The sequence below is a fragment of the Pteropus medius genome, unplaced genomic scaffold (genome assembly GCF_902729225.1).
Source record: "Pteropus medius unplaced genomic scaffold, Ma_sr-lr_union100, whole genome shotgun sequence".
NCBI lineage: Eukaryota > Metazoa > Chordata > Mammalia > Chiroptera > Pteropodidae > Pteropus > Pteropus medius.
Genome location: NW_024351730.1, coordinates 7,414,388 through 7,431,422, shown reverse-complemented (window position 1 = coordinate 7,431,422; position 17,035 = coordinate 7,414,388). Strand labels below are relative to the sequence as shown.

Genomic DNA, 17,035 nt, shown 5'->3' with positions numbered 1-17,035 from the left:
TTTTTTTTTTCTATAGCATGTTGGGAAAACTCTAAATATGGAGGGAGATTTTATACCAAAGAAATTTTCATTTTCTTCTTTTTAAAAATCCTATAAATAAAAAATACACCCAACTTTTAACCATTTATCAATTTTACTATTAAAATTTGATTTAAAACATTTTTAAATCACAAAAAGAATATACCACAATTTATTAGCTATTTCTTAATTTTTTTGTAAGCTTGGTGGTAGACATATGGATACTTGTTAATTAATCTTTACTATTTTATTTCCCACACATATATATACATTTATATATATGTATACATAAAAATTGTAATAAATTTTAAAATTTAAACAAAAATTTTAGTGATAAAACAAATTTTTAAAAAGGACTGTTCTGGTTTGCCTTGGAAAGATAAAAATTTAGTCATTTAGCTGTATACACTTGAAATAATAAACTGAATATGCTTAACTGTCATTTTATTAGGTTTTAAAAAGATACTGTCAAATTTTAAGACTGTAGAATTTAAATACTCATCTCTTAAAGAGAAAAATCTGTTCATCCAAGCATTTATGACCAAAACCACTCTCTGCATTAATAAATTTCTTGATAGAAAAAGCTATATAAGAATCCACTGCCAATCTTGATACAGCTTCTGACCATAATCGTGGAAACCAAGAAATAATTAAATAAAAATCAAATCAAATTCCTCTTCCCCAACACTATGCATATGCCTTACACACACACACACCACACACACGCACACACTTATACACATACAATGTGAGAATTCCCTCTTATAAGAGTGTAATTTTTCCTTAGACTTGCCAAATATCATCTTATCTAACATTCTTTTTACTTCATAGACTATGTACTTATACATTTATCTTATTCGATTTTATAGATAGTCAGACATGCATCATGCATATATTTTAGCCACCACTTATTAAGTGCCTCCTACATACAAGGCTGAGGGCTTTGCAGGCGTTTGCTTATACTTCATCATCATAACCTTACAATACAATAAGGTGTGCTATCACCACATTACAGATACAGACATTGAGGCCCGGAAAGGTTATGTAACTTGCCCCAGGTCACACAGCTGATAAATGCAGCACCAGCTAGGCTAGTCAATGATAATGGACCACATGGAGAGAGAGGCCCAGCCAACAGCCAGCACCAAGGCCCCAGACATGTGAGTGGGGCCATCTTAGACCTGTCCCCTCAGTCACAGCCAAGCCATCAACTGACTGTACAAGTGAACAGAGGCAAGAACAGAAAACCACCAAGTCCACCCACAAAATTTTAAGAATATTAAACCATTGTTGTTTTAAGCCACTAGGTTTGAGGCGGTTTGTTGCATAGTGGTAAATGAGTGATGCAGCCTCTGTGATTCCACACTCTCCATGCTTTTTACTCTCTGACCTCTCCTTAATCTCTTTTCTGAGATAATCTCCCTTCTCTTCCCTCATCCATCACTCCCATGATAGCCACATTAAATCAGGGGTAAATACAAGTGTTGGAGGTCAGTTTCCTAGAATTTCCCTTCAGAGATAACTTGTTTATACTCTTGGGCCCTTCTTCATCCCCTCTTCTATCTTGCTAACGAGAACATGGATACTGCCTTCTTAGACCATGAGGCAAACTTGGGAATGGAAGCCTCAAAAAGTGGAACCACAGATAGAAGGAACACATTCCTGACACCAGAGTGTCATACCAGTGCTGAATCACCTGCCCAGACTTTTACATAAAGTATTAGACTTCTGTAGCCAAAAATAGAAAATGAAAAGAAAGAAAAGAAATACATTTATCTATTATTGAAGCCACTGTCACTTTGTGTTTTCTGTCACATGCAGAATACCCTCATTATGCCCCGTTCTCCTTCACTTGTCCTTCCAAGCACTTGATAAGATGAATAACCTTTTCTCTCTGCAGATATTATTTCAAGTCATGAAGCAGAAAACAAAATGTAAAGGACTAAGACATCTACATGATGCTTAACAAAATATAACAATGGTATTTCTCGTTATAAATTAATGCAGTTAGCATTTTGGTGTATGTGTCAGTCTCCAGGATTTGATTTGTGGCAGTTCCCCAAAGTGCACTGACAAATTCAAGCGTTTTAGACATGAATAGGTAAGGACTAGTGCAGTCCTGAGGCCGTCTAGCTGATCAGCCAGCCTCTTTGCCATTTTATTTTACTTTTTACTCTTGACATCGTAATTAACTTCCATAATGGGGCAGATTATATTTTTGAAACATGCTATAATAACTCACTTTCTGTACAGTATTCTTATAATGTGATTTTGATACCCTTTAATGGGTCTTATATGTCTTCCACTTGAATGTGAGCACGCTGCAACAATGGCAGAAGTCACACTATATAACTTATAAGGCTAGGTAATACAAGGCAATACAGTTTCTTTCTGGTTCTCTTGGGACACTTACTCTTGGAACCTGGGCATCATGCAGCAAGGAAGCCCAAGCAGCCCATGGATGGATAGAAACCAGGGCCCCGAGCCAAAAGCCCATCTGAGCTCCTAGTCAATAGCCAGCACCAACATGCTACCTGTGAGTCATCTGCAGTCCCCAGCTGAGCCACCTAGTTTCACGGAGCAGAGATGAGCTATCCCCACTGAGCACTGTCCCAGTTGCAGGTACATGAGCAAATAGATAGTTGCTGTTATTTAAAGCCAGTACATTTTTTGGTGGTATTTCTATGCAGCAGTAGGCAACTGGAATACATATTAAGTTGTTGGGGTTTTTTCCCCGCTTAAAAATGAAGAAGATTTTAAGATTGTATTACCTTCACATTGCCATGTTCAATGAGCTGTTGATAATCTCTGGAACCAGGTGCTGAAGTGATATATCCCAGAAATATCACTTGATTAGAGCTACTTTTCAGTAGTTTTGAAACAGCAATAGCCTGAAGTTTTCTGTCTAGGTCATCTCTAAGAAAAATGCAAAAGTGTAAATTTTTTGTATTGCAAAACAATTGTTTAAACATCTCAGGTACCTAAGTTCCCAAAAAATAACTTCAGTAGAACACAAACCCAGAATAACTCCTACTTGGGCAAATGTCTTAATGTTATGGAAATGAACCAGATACAGTGCTTCAATTGAGTAGGCTGACAAACTTTTGACTAAGGACAACATGATTTTCCCCCACAAATCATTTGGAGTCAAGTTGATTTAAATATTTATTTTAAAAACAGCATTTGTTCAACTTTTCATCAGAAGAAATTATGTCACTGATCTGAGACCTGATAATCAGTACTGCAGCCAAAGACTGATAGAGAATCCTAACATTCACAGAACACACCTGGCTTATGTAACCTACTCAGCTCCCTCAAATGAACACTTTCTAAAAGAGGCTCTCCTGGTCAAATTCTAGCTAAACAGGATACTTTATTATTCTAAGCACTGTCAATATATAACTGAAATAATTAGGCAGGTTCATCAAGCTTTTGGCAGGTTTACAGTCAATCTATTTGAAGAAAACTAGGGCCATCATATTTAATGTGATCCAGCCAGAAAAACTGAAACAAAGTGAACTTAATATAGAGAATCAGTTGCCTAGGTGATGAGAAGCCAAACGGCAGTGAGTGAGGCAACCAGAGTTTAGCAACAATGAGAAGCCAATATCACCTCTAGAGCAAGAGAAACAACACGAGGAGATGATATTCTCAGAGTCCAAAAGCTAGCCTTGGCTGGTGGGAGATGGCGCTCTAGAGGAGGACCTGGGGCCACAGAAGATACTCAGCTGCTGTGCGAAGCACCAGAGAAAGCAGAGAGAGGATGAGAAACACCCTGGCTTCTCCCCTCCTCCTGCCTTGCAACCTTGCACTATGCCTCCCATTGGCTACACCTACCCAGAAGCCAGAAGGCAACAAACTCTGGAAAATGTGGTTCCCTGCAATGTGTAGCTGAGAGGAAGACAACCCAGGAATGAATCCAAGAGCAAACAGGCAGTAAAACAAACACAGGCATTTACCGAGAAAGATAGCTAATGAATGATTGATTAAGAAAGAAAGCAATGACAAAGGAAGATAGAGGGAGACCCCCGAGGACCAAGAAGATTGGAGAAACCTCATTAAGGTAGGATCTAAAGACAGGTCTAAGCTCAGATATGTATGTGTGGACAGCTGAGTACTATTAAAAGGTATCTCAAGAAACGGAAGCGTGAAAAGAATGACCATTTGTTTAACATCTTTGATACTGAATTCTCATAACTGAGAGGCAGGCGGCATTTAGCTCTATTTTTAAATGAGATTAACATGCATATGGTTATTTTCCGTCTCCCCTATGCAGCAGATCCATTCTTGGCCCTTCTCTATGCCCTTGGAGTCTGACCCCTGCAGATTTCATCTCCTGGGCTCCCATGTCTGCTGACTTCCAGTTATGTTTGGCCAACAGGAGGCATCAGCAGATGAAAAGTTGGAGGAGAGAGAAGTCAGGGCATTTCTTCCACAGCCCCTCTGGCAGTAGCTACATTCCCCCTGCCTGGTGGCCTCTCTTCCAGGTTCCAGATTTCCCTCTGGGAACACTATTTCCTCTGCCCTTCCCTAAGGATGGTAATGATTCCCACTGTTACTAGTGTCTGAGTGCCTTAGCATCTCTCTTATCTGTTCCTTTAGCCTTCCAACGTATTGGTAAGTAGTCCATTAAGTCTGTAGTGAATTCTGTTCCTTCTGATACATGGAACTAGGATTTAAATCTAGGTATAGAAAATCCCAAAGTCACTGCAACAGAGATAGTGTTTTCATATAAATATATTTTAGCAATATATTATTGGAAAATAATCTATGAATTTGGTCTTATAGTTTCTCAGGAGATAAATCTTATCCAGTGATAAAAAGAAAAATAGAAAATATATGTATGGATATAAGGGAGAGGGAGAGAGAGAGAGAATACATACGTTTTCTGTTTTCTTATCTGTTAATATTTGATTAGCCCTATAAACATTATCATGTGGGCTGAAAAAGAGAATTTTATCCGATTTTCAGAGATAAGAAGACTGAAACTCACTGAGGTTATGTTACAGCAGAACCAAAACTAGAACACAGGTTTTCAAACTACAGGTTCTGTGCTCTTTCCCCTTTGCACATGTATGCATGTTATAGATAAAAATACAAAATGGTAATTAACTGGTGGCTCAGTTAATGGCTTAAAATTGAATAAAAAGTGACGTGTACCTAAAGACTTCTAAGAAACACTGCTATTTCCTATTTATTGGCTGTAAGGAGATATTTGTGTAGTCAGCAATTTAAAAAATCTTATTGAATCAGCTAATTACATGCACAAGCATTCTGTAATTTATTCCTGATATTTCACGCTTGTATGCCATAATCACTAGAAAAATAAAATCTCTAAATATTTATTCACAGTAAGAATTTATTTAGTATTGGAGAACAAGGCAAACGAAAACATGTAATGATGGTCTCACAAATTATTCGAAGCACGTTCTTTCTCGTGTCACTTGTGGGGACATGGACTGTGCTTCAGACACGGCAGGTGCTTGATTTGTGCTTGAGGAATGAATTCTTCTTAAGCTGCCTGACGTACTTTACATTTAGAGTTGTCTGATTTGGTTTGATAATAATGGCCAGAATTAACTGAGCACTTACTATATTTGTATACTTTGCATGAGATAATACATCTCATTTCTCACACGAACCCTATAAAATAGGCAAGATTATTGCTCCCAATTTACAGATGAGAAAACTGAGGCTCAAGCTAAATAATTAGTGAAGGATACTCCCGAATTAGGATTCAAGCCATATTGTCTGATTCCAGGTTTTGGAATTCTACACTCTTAACCTTTAGACTACATTGCCTCCCTCCCAGGAGTTACATCTCAGTAAGTGTCAATTGCTATTGTTACCGCTGATGTTGTCATTATTATTAAATCAAGTAAGATAGCAAGTAAAGGATATGGTGTTCATCAGAGAGCTTTACAGACATGATTAACAGGCAGTTAGACAAAGCTATACTTCCTCTTTTCCAGACATTCTGAGGGCTGTCTTTTAGTCTTCTCTTCCCTTTCAAGTCTATTCTTCACATTGGGGAGGAGGTTGGAGGGAGTTGAAGGAGGTGGTGGGGAAAGCAAAGGGAAGAAGGAAAGGAGTGGATTCAACTGTTTCTTTGTTTCAAACTTTGCAAACTTTAAACATAAAAGTGCCTATTTAAAAAAAAATAAACCCAATTCAAGTGCAATTTAAAGTCAGTAGAATGAGTTCTGAATGCTTATACTTGCTACATGAAAATTACTGGGGGAAACAGAAGGCATTTCTTCAAACAGCTTTTTTTTAAAGAGAAAATGAACTATCTGTATCATCTATCTTCCAAACATTCTTATTTCTGAGGCAAGCAAGAGTCTGATTAGCGAATGATTCACATTAATTACTTTGGATGGCTTGTTTATATTACTTATACTCTGACTTATTTTGGAAAGTATGCAAGTATACTTTCACAGAGCCACATAACACTGTGAGAAAAAGCAAAGTAACCAGGAAAATAAAGGTAGCAGACACGTTTTGTTTAGGTAAAACTTATACTACGACAAAGTTTTTTCTAATGTTCTGTATGTCACTTTAAAGCTCGGTGGCCTCTTGTGTTATTAATGTGGATAGGACCTGTATGGCCTATTTTATAGCACTTGACATCAGTGTTTCTATTATTATTACAGCGTGTTTACTATGGTAGAGTATAAATTATCTACCTTTAGCTTTGCTTTTACAATATATTCTGGGCATTATTTGTGATTTACTCAGTACTAAGTCAAGTCACTGGTTGTGAAACTATTCTTTAGGGATAAAACTCATTCTCCATTCCTCATGTCTCCTTGTAGAGGGACTTTCTTGGAAAGCTATCTTTGGCCTCTCTCTCTCTCCACCCTTTACTTTTGGGAAGGATTTTTATAATTAATTAAGTTTGGAAGAAGTAACTGGGCAGGCTTGTCTCAAATCCTTCTTCTCTCTTCTCCTTGGAAACTGCCCGTTTGCAGACAAGCTATTTTCTGGCTTATTCTACTGACCAAGGCAAGAGGTTGACAGGGCAAACTCTGCCCCTGATGGGTAGCCTTGCTGTTTTTGGAGAGCCAGTGTCATGTATTATCAAGGGATGTATTAGCAGGTCCATATGGATGCATTAGAATTAAAAGTGGCATTCTGATCTCCCTGCCAGATACCTCTGCTTACCTATTAGTTGACTGTGAAAACATGAGGGAAAATAGAATGTCACTTAGTACTCTCAAATCCCAACAATAGTCCCAACTGTAGTAAGCCTGCAGGAAAAGGAAATTTTATTTTTCTACCGTCTAGTTAACCTAATTCCTAGCTATGTGACCCTATTGGACAAGTCATCTAACCTCTCTCAGTCTAGTTTCTTTATCTGTAAAATGGGGCCATAATAGTACTTACTTTATACAAAATGCAGACTAAATACAATAATTTACTTAGCACAGCATCTGCTTGGTAACTGCTGGCTAACATGGCCGTCACTGCTGCCCTCTACCACCGCTAAGGACCACCTGCCTCTCAAATGTTTCTTCAGGTGATTTTTAAAAGCAGCAACACAGGATAAAATACTTGGGGTGAAAAGAAAGAAGTAAGAAAGATCACTGCACAGAAATCAAAGTAATGTGTTAATAATATTTCTTGGCATTTGTGTACTGTTAGATAAACCAAAGACACCCACTCATGATTCCCAAAGTGTGTCACAACAAAATCCACCCATTTGTTGGAGATGTTGACAGTCAGTGTTATGGCTGGTGCAATCTCGCCCTCTGGTGACGGAAGAAGGTGATGCTCCGATTTCACAATGGGATATCTTGATAAAACCATAATCCTGTATAGGAATGAAAAGGAACATCATTGTTGGGCCGGCAACATCATGCAGACAGGAGTAAGCAAATGTGTTAAAAAGGGATGTGTCACACTTCAAGCATCCCACTGAGGGGCACTCAGAGCAATAATATGGCGGTTGGCTTGTCAGTTCCCTGCATCTCTGCAATTCAGCCTGTCTCACTGTGTCGCTAAGCACAGCACTTTAACTGGAGACACAAAAAGGGCAGAATTAGTAATACACCAAATTCATTTTACCTGCATTGTCACTCTGACAACATATTTGCATAAACAATTCTAATATTAACACATTTGTGAATGCAAGATCTCACCAGCAAAGCCATGATGTAACAATTTACTAAATTAAAAATTAAAAACCATCCAATAACAATATGAAAACATGGTCTGCCTCACTTGTAAATCAAAGAACTACATATGAAAAGGATGAGCAGAGTTCGGCCTCAGGCGGCCCCTCGCCCCCGGCTGCATGCACACTCTCTCTCTGGCCCCCTCATGCAGGCCCTGCAACAGGGCCGTCTCTACAGTAACAGTGCCTGGATCCACAGGTCCAGCGTTTCCTGTCCTACTCGGCTCTCCAGGTTACCCACAACTGCCTCCTGGGCGTCACTTTACTATCCGGGGCCATCTCAAACATAGCACAATCCTGCTACTCTCCTGGTCATTCCAGCCCCATCAAACGGCATCATCTCCTATCAGGTATTCTGGTCAAAACCCTACATGTTGCCCTTGGTTCTTCACTTCCAGGCCCCTGACATCTAAACCATCTGTAAGTTCTGTCAACTCTGTTCCAAAACAGTTCCTGAATTTGCCCCCTTCTCTCCATCTCCACAGCTCCCGCCGTCATCTCTCACCTGTACTAGTCCATCTACCTCGTCATCTGTCTCCCTGCGCCTATTCCAGTTGCCAACAATCTGTTCTTCCAAGAATAGCCAGAATGATCTTTTAAAAATATAAGTCAGAACAGATCACTCCTGTCTTAAATCTTCCAATAGCTTCCTATCACAACTGAATTAAATCGAGTCCTCAGCACAGATTATGGGGCTCTCTAAGATCAGGTGCCCGCCTGGCCCTCATTTCTTACCAGCCCCCCGTCAGGCACACCAAGCTTGATTCTGCCTCAAGTCTTTACCCTGGCGGTTCCCTCAGCTCTTTCCACAGCTGGGTCTTGGGTCTTTATCACAAGGTTTTTCAAGAGACCTTCCTGACCATCCTACCTATATGAGCATCCCCTGTTGCCCCTGCTCACCCAGTACTTTCTCTCTCGGTAGCCTGCTTCTTTTTCTACATAGCACTTAATCACTAGCTCAAACTATCTTATTTACTTCTTTGTGTACATGTTTATTTTTTTTCTTCACACCAGAATGTAAGCTCCATGAAGACAGCATTCAGTTCAGACATGCTTACTGTTATAATCTCAGCACCTACCTTCAATGGTTTATAATAGGGAAGAACTGAAAATATCCAGTAACAGGGAAACCATTCAAACAATCATGGAACATGTATATCTTCAACACGTCCTCATCCTCCAAGAGGCATCAGTGGAGCACAGTCGTAGGACTAAGGTTTGACAGTCTCCAAGCCTATGCTGCCTAGTCTTTCAGGACTATGTTCAAGATTAGCACCCAAGGTGCACTCACCCCCAAGTGTGATCCCTTGTGCTTGGACCAAAGTCAGTATAGAAGCCCAACCTCTCCCCCAGCCACATGGCTAAGTCATTGTTCCCGATAAAAGGCTTAGAAGCATCACTCTCCAAAATCGTTATGAAATCTGCCCCTGTTCAGGAAAAAAAAAAAAATGCACGTGGTGATTCACCACAGTAATGCAAAAACAGTTAGCAAACTTTTACTCATAAATCAAAAACAAATTCCTGAAGGGTCATGAAAGTGAAGTGGCTCAAATCTGAGCTATAGGCAATTTTCCCATATTTAGTATGTAATTAATACAAGGGGTACCTTAAGAAAATGCAGGAGAGGATAAAAACATAGCTTTTCTAAATTTTCAAATATTCTTAACATCATTCCCCATATTTCAAGTAAGCTTAATGCCTTCTCAAACATTCGATATATGTTCAAAAACAATAGAGTGTTGCACAATAGTGTTTCATTCTCAGGCAAACACCTTCATGATACTGGCACAGAATTAAGTATATTGTTTTTTCCAGACCCTGGCCAGATGTGCCTCAGAGGCCTGTACTCAGGACCAAAAGACTGAAGGCCAAGGAAATTTCTCAGCAGCATTAGACTCATACATGCCCTCAGCAATTTCCCAGGAGACATGCGTATCATTAGGAATAACCAGAATAGTTCGGCCCTTTATGTATCTTGTTCCATGCTCCCTGCAGTTGATCTAAGAGCCAAATGCCCACATATTTTCAAGGATGTTTCATACAAAGATGAGCTCCACTGGGCACCAAAACTTAAAAATGGCCCCTTAGGCTCTTGAAAGCAATTTGCTTCACAAATGAGCATGACTCTGAACCATGCTGCCTTTTAATCTGACAGTTTTCTGGTCCCCAGCAGTGGGTCCCCAAATGATAGGAGCCACCAGCAGCAGCATCTCTAAGAGCAAAGTCATGACAAGAATCCCCTGTAGATACCCAATATGAGGCTTTGTTCAGAATCAACTGAATTAATTGCTCTCGAACAAAGACAGATGTGGTTAGAAGCTTAATCCTCCTGCAGTTGCCCATCAAAGTAAAGCCTTTAAAAGAGATTATTTTATGACCCAGCAAACCCTCCTCCTATTACTTATGATCTTGCTCAAAATAAAAGTAACAACGGTAGTCTCAAAACCTAAAACTAATTCCAGCAAGTCTTACCTGTTTGACTGAGCAGTTGAGCTGACCTTTCTAGACTACACCAGCCTTCATTGTCGTAGCCAAACCTGAAAGGCCAGATGGCAGCAGAGACCTCTGTGGCTGGTGCCTGAGAAATAGTTTGAATGGTAGTTCAGGATGACTGAACAATGACAGGTTCCGTGACCCAGTTTTTCCACCTCTTTCCACCAAAATTCGTATTTCAGCAAAGGAATTTTCTTATACACTTGCCCACGTTTACTTCATAGAGATATGTGCAATATAGTATTCTCATAATCTTCTGTGAATTTCTAGCTTGAGCTTAGAAGTCAGGAGGAATGTTTGGAATGCAAACATTTATAATAAGCATTGTTTGTAATAGGAAAAAAAAATCAGAAATAATCTGGCTGTTGTTTCAATAGGAAAATAAAAAAATAAATGGTGTCACAAACACATAACAGACTGCTACGTAGTCCTAATAAATGAGTTAAGGCTACATATTTCCATTTGGATGAATCTCACAAAGATAATTTTAAGTAAAAAGTAAGTTGCAAAATATATATGTCAGATGTCATTTAGATAAAGTTACAAACATGGGAGAAAAACAATATTGTCTAAGGATATATCATATTTTGTAACAATATAAAGAAATAGATGAAAATGATAAACACCAGATTCAGGAAGGGGTTACCCTTGCACCGAAAAAGAATGAGATCACAGAGGGATACATAGAGTTCTTTAACATATTTATAAAGTGATATACCAATTCTAATCAGCTTATAAATGGTGTTACTCCCCTACTGTCCTGGCAAGTTCAAAGTTCAGGAGCACAGTCCCCTTTGAAAGTTCCTCTTTTGGGTCCATGGGTTCAGTTAGAGAATGCACTGCCTAACCCTAACCATCCATCTCAAACTAATACCTACTGATCTACAACAGGGCTCCTGTGGAAAAGTAGGCTGGATTAGAAGAAATCCACCATCGCAACTGAAAAAAAAAAAAACTACTTAAAGTAGACCATACAAATTCAGGTCGGGAGAAGGTTAAACAGTAACCTCTCTGCATAGGAGGGTCGCTACTCAACATAAACAGCTTAATGTGCCACCAGCAGTGAGTGAGACATTTCATCTTTATACAAGAAAGATTATTCAGTTTAGTGAATATCATTTAAAGAGAATGGAAACATCAACAGAGGTTTCAAGAAGCATAATATTTGTCAAGTTCTCACTTTACACATGACTACATTTGTAAAATTAACTCTGGATTTTATCACTCCAAAACCTAGTATTCCCTCATTCTTCCAATCTTAGCAAATGCTACCTCCCTCTATGCAGTTACTCAAGCCAGAAAAATAAGTCGTCCTTGATTCCTTCTTTGATAGTATTCCTCTGAATACTGTCTTTCTCCCCTACTAGAATGTAAACTCCATGAAATCAGGCATCTTGTTCAACTTGTTTACCTCTGTATCCCTGGCACCAAGCACACGAGACATTCAATAAACATTTATCAAATGAATGAATGAATGAATGAATAAAAGGTATTAAATCCAACTGAAATTACTCCTTCTGAAAAGAATCCCTGGCTGGCTTTATGTACCTTCTTGTGACTGATATTATTTGCAGTAATAATGACTAATAAATAAAGGGTACAAGAAAAAGGTCATGTAATTAATTATTTACTTAATCGAGAAATATTTACTGAGTTCTCAGTATGTGCCAAGCACTCTGTGAGGTGCTAGGAGTACAAAGGTAAACAAGGGGAGCATTGCCTGCATCCTCAGTACGGCTTTTCCTTTAGTATGAAAAATTTGCTTGGTAATACAGATTACTAAAATCCAAAGTTAACCCGTAAAATCTATCTTAGCCAAAACTGTAACTCTAACTGCTTTATGAAACTCATGAAACTTTTTATCGGAGCAGATAGAAAGTACAACATTGCAATGACTTATTCTTGCTTCTCCCCACCTTTCTAGAAGAGACAAGATCAATAAAACATTTAAAACTGTAGACAGCAAGACGGAAAAGAAAGAGACAAGAAAACTTCCACGACCCATCAATACACAAGTTACCCAAAATCTCCAAAATCAACAATTATCTGTAAGATTTTTCTTAAGTCAAAGAATCTCACACTGTTGCCTTCAGCAATATCTACCAGACAGTACAAAGCAGCCCATCATAAAATAATTCTTTATTTCATGGTTTAGATATGTTAAATCATGGGATGACAAAAATAACTTCATATAACAAAATCATAAGCAGTTTGCCTCTAGTATATGGGTCTAACCCACCTTCATAAAATAATCCCACTATGTTATCAGCCTCTGACCTAAGGGTTATGGAGATGGGATCCAGGGCCCTGGGGTCATTAGATTTAAGTCTATAGTTCAATCATAATGGTGAACTGTACAAATGTATATATATAAATATATATATTTACAAAATTATCAATATTTTTAATTACTTACCCTTTTGCCCAATTTCCTCTCATAGGTTTTATGCCGTAGTCCTAATCCTAATAACCCTACACCAACAAGCAGCCACAAAACTAAACAGAAAGAAGAGATACTTATTTAAAAGAAGTTAAGTTTGCTTAAAAAATAATTTTCACGACACTATGAAGCCTATTGACCAAGGATTTTGTGCAAAGGAGAAATGTCTAATTCCTGAGTTAATTTTCATGTGCAGCATGCATATGTAAACCATACTTTAAAACCAAGTTTCAAAGACTTCCCTAAAAATATTCCAGTGACCATGAGGTTAAAGTAAAAATGAATCATAAATATATACAGGAAATAATATACAAGAAAACTGAAACAAGCAGGAAAAAATACCCTGTAAAATCAAGCCCACAACTACTTTAGATATTGGAACTTTCATAATAGCATGCTTAACATGTTTAGAAAAATAAAAGAGGGCATTCAATAGTATGACTAAGGCACATAAGACTAACTGAATGATCAGGAAAATTTGTAAAGAAATCAATAGATTTCTAAAAACAAAATTATATAATTATAATTTAAATTAGAAGCTCAATGGACAAGATAAACAGCAGAACAGACAAAGCTAACTAGAGAATTAGTGCAATGGGACAGCTTAAAAACAAAGGTAGAGAATATGAAAGAGGTTAATAGACATGGGGAAGAGGATAAGAAGTCCTACACATCTAACAGGAGTCATAAAGGAAAGAAAAGAAAGAATGAAAAAGAGGCCATATTTACAGTGATAATGTTGAGAATTTCCAGAATTGATAAGACATAACTCTTAGATTCAGAAAGCCAAAAAGACTCCCAAGCAAGATGAGTGGTGGGTGGTGCGGGGAAGAGGATCTACATCTAGATAGACCACAATGAAACTGCAGAATGCCAAAACAAAGAGAAAATCTTAATAGCTGCCGGAGAGAAAAGACAGACTGACTTCAAAGGAGCAAAAACAGCTGACTTCTCATCAGCAAAAGTAAAAGATGACAGGGGAATATCTTTAATGTGCTGAGAAAAAAAATAACCAACTACGAAAATAACAAATAGAATATAATTTCCAAACTAGAAAAAGAAGTAGGGAGGAGGGAAAAAAGAACAATTATTGCAAAGAAAGCAAGAAAAGAAACAAGGAAAAAATATACCTAGAGAAAGTAGAAAAAGAAAAAGAATAGTAAGATTATACAAATAAATGAGAAGTCACAATAAAAATAGACTAAACTCTGAAGTTAAAAGACTGACATTCTACAAGAGGCAAAACAATGGAGACAGTAAAAAGACCAGTGGTTGCAAGGAGTTCAGAGGAGGGAGGGAAAGATGAATCAGTGGAGCACAGGGAATGTTTGGGTAGCAAAACTATTCTGCATAACACTGGAATGGTAGATACATGAGATTATACATTTATCAAAACCCATATAACAGACAACAAAAAAGAGAGCTCTGCTGTAAACTATGGACTTTAGTTAATAATAATTTATCAATATTGGCTCATCGATTGTAACAAATGTATCACACTAATGTGAGATGTTAATAATGGTGAAAATTGTGGGGGGAGGTGGGAGTCAGATGGGGTATATGAGAATTATATGCTTTCCTCTCAATAATTCTGTAAACCTAAACCTGCTCTAAAAATAAAATCTATTAAAATTTTTAAAAGACAAATATAATAGCTGCTATAGATAGAGGGAGGGATAAACAGGCAAATCATGGAGGATTTTTAAGGCAACGAAACTATATGATATTATAATGGCAGATACATGTCATTATATATTTGTTAAAACCCACAGACTGCACAATACCAAGAGTGGGCTCTAATGTAAACTATGAACTTGGGGTGATAGTGATGTGTCAGTGTAGGTTCATCAGTTGTAATAAATGTACCACTCTGATGAAGGATGTTGACAGTGGGGGAGGCTGTGTGTATATGAGTTCAGAGGGTATACGGAAAGCTCTGTACTTTCTGATCAGTTTTGTTGTGAATCTAAAATGGCTCTAAAAATAAACTATTTTTAAAAATCGCATAACATTGTCTAAACAGCTTTGCAAATAAACTGTTTCAAATGCCTTAATTTGATGAATGAATTAAAGAATTATGGTTCTTAAGAATAATAAATAAAAACAACAAAAATTGTCAGGATTAAAAACAAACAAAAACTGCCAGACCTGGTTTCAAGGGACATAACTAAAACATAAAAACACACCAACAAACTCTAAAATTTTTAAATTTCCCCTAAATTTTAATATAATCTCAAATTTTGATGGAACATATATTAAGGTTTTTATATAATGGTCTTACTGCTTTGTGACATTTCTTTTAGAATTATATTGAAATTTTATTTAGCTTGTTTTCTATCTTTTTACACTATAATATTTTGTCTTTAGTAAAGTATCAAATCACTGAGGATAGAGACTAATTTTTACTTTGTATTCTACATAACACTATGTAGTTATAGAATATATTATATCCTAATACACTACTGAAAATTTTTTTAATTAATTTATTTTTTTATGGTGAGATTGGTTAACAAAATCCAATAAGTTTCAGCTGTACACTTTAACAGTAAAGCATATATATATTTATACTGTGTGTTCACCTCCCATAGTTAGATTTCTTTCTGTCACCACATATTTGACCCCCTATACCCCGTCTACCCCTCCCCTCCCCCACCCCAACCTCTGGTAACCACTAGTCTATATAGTCCATGTCCATGAGTCTCTGTTTGTCCTGTTCCTTTGTTGCTTTTAGGTTTATATCCCACATATAAGTGATATCGTGTGATTTTCAACTTTTTCTGTCTGGCTTATTTCGCTTAGCATGATTATCCCGAGGTCCATCCATGTTGTTGCAAATGGCAGTATTTCTTCTTACGGCTGAGTAATATTGCATTGTATATGTGTACCACAGCTTCTTTAGGCAATCATCTATCGTAGAACACTTCAGTTGCTTCCATGTCCTGGCCACTGTAAATAATGCTGCTATGAACATCAGTGTGCAAATATCTTTTCAGATATGAGTTTTCGAGTCCTTGGAGTAAATACCCAGTAGAGGGATTGCTGGATCATATGGTAAATCAATTCTTAGATTTCTGAAGAACCTCTATACTGTTTTCTATAGTGGCTGTACCAATTTGCAGTCCCACCAGCAGTGTATAAGGGTTTCTTTTTCTCCTCATCCTCTCCAACATTTGTTATTACTTGTCCTATTGATTATAGCTATTCTACCAGGTATGAGATGGTATCTCACTGTGGTTTTGATTTTCATTTCCCTAACAGCTAGCAATGTTGAGCATCTTTTCATATGTTCCTTGGCCATTTGTATGTCCTCTAGGGAAAAGTGTCTGTTCAGGTCCTCTGTCTATTTTTTATTAGATTGTTTGGTTTTTTGTTGCTATTGAGTCGTATGAGTTCTTTGTATATTTTGTATATTAGGCCCTTATCGGAGGTGTTGTTTACAAATATATTTTCCCATTCGGATGGTTGTCTCTTTACCTTGTTGACAGTTTCTTTTGCTGAGCAGAAACTTTTTAGTTTGATGTAGTCCCATTCATTTATTTTTGCTTTAACTTCCCTTGCCTGTGAGGTCAAATTCATAAAATCTTCTTTAAGTCCAAGGTCTTTGAGTTTAGTTCCTATGTTTTCTTCTATGCATTTTATTGTTTCAGGTCTTATATTTAGGTCCTTAATCCATTTTGAGTTAATTTTGGTGTGTGGTGACAGACAACAGTCTAGTGTTATTCTTTTGCAGGTGGCTTTCCAGTTCTCCCAGCACCATTTATTGAAGAGGCTTTCCTTTCTCCGCTGTATGTTTTTGGCGTTTTTGGCGAAAATTATTTGCCCATGTAAATAAGGGTTTACTTCTGGACTCTCGATTTCTGTTCCACTGGTCTGTGTGTCTGTTTTGCTGCCAATACCATGCCATTTTG

General features: G+C 37.5%; 1 protein-coding gene across 1 annotated transcript in view; it reads right to left on the bottom strand.

Annotated features, from left to right (window-relative positions):
- CWH43 (cell wall biogenesis 43 C-terminal homolog) overlaps nucleotides 1-17,035 on the bottom strand; it is a 42,336-nt gene that overhangs the window by 4,700 nt on the left and 20,601 nt on the right. The window contains exons 9-13 of the mRNA XM_039845180.1: nucleotides 13,104-13,183; nucleotides 10,667-10,772; nucleotides 9,486-9,621; nucleotides 7,682-7,831; nucleotides 2,790-2,934 (exon numbers count right to left, since the gene is read on the bottom strand). Coding sequence (XP_039701114.1) covers nucleotides 2,790-2,934; nucleotides 7,682-7,831; nucleotides 9,486-9,621; nucleotides 10,667-10,772; nucleotides 13,104-13,183 — 617 coding nt within the window. The remainder of the gene's footprint in view (nucleotides 1-2,789; nucleotides 2,935-7,681; nucleotides 7,832-9,485; nucleotides 9,622-10,666; nucleotides 10,773-13,103; nucleotides 13,184-17,035) is intronic.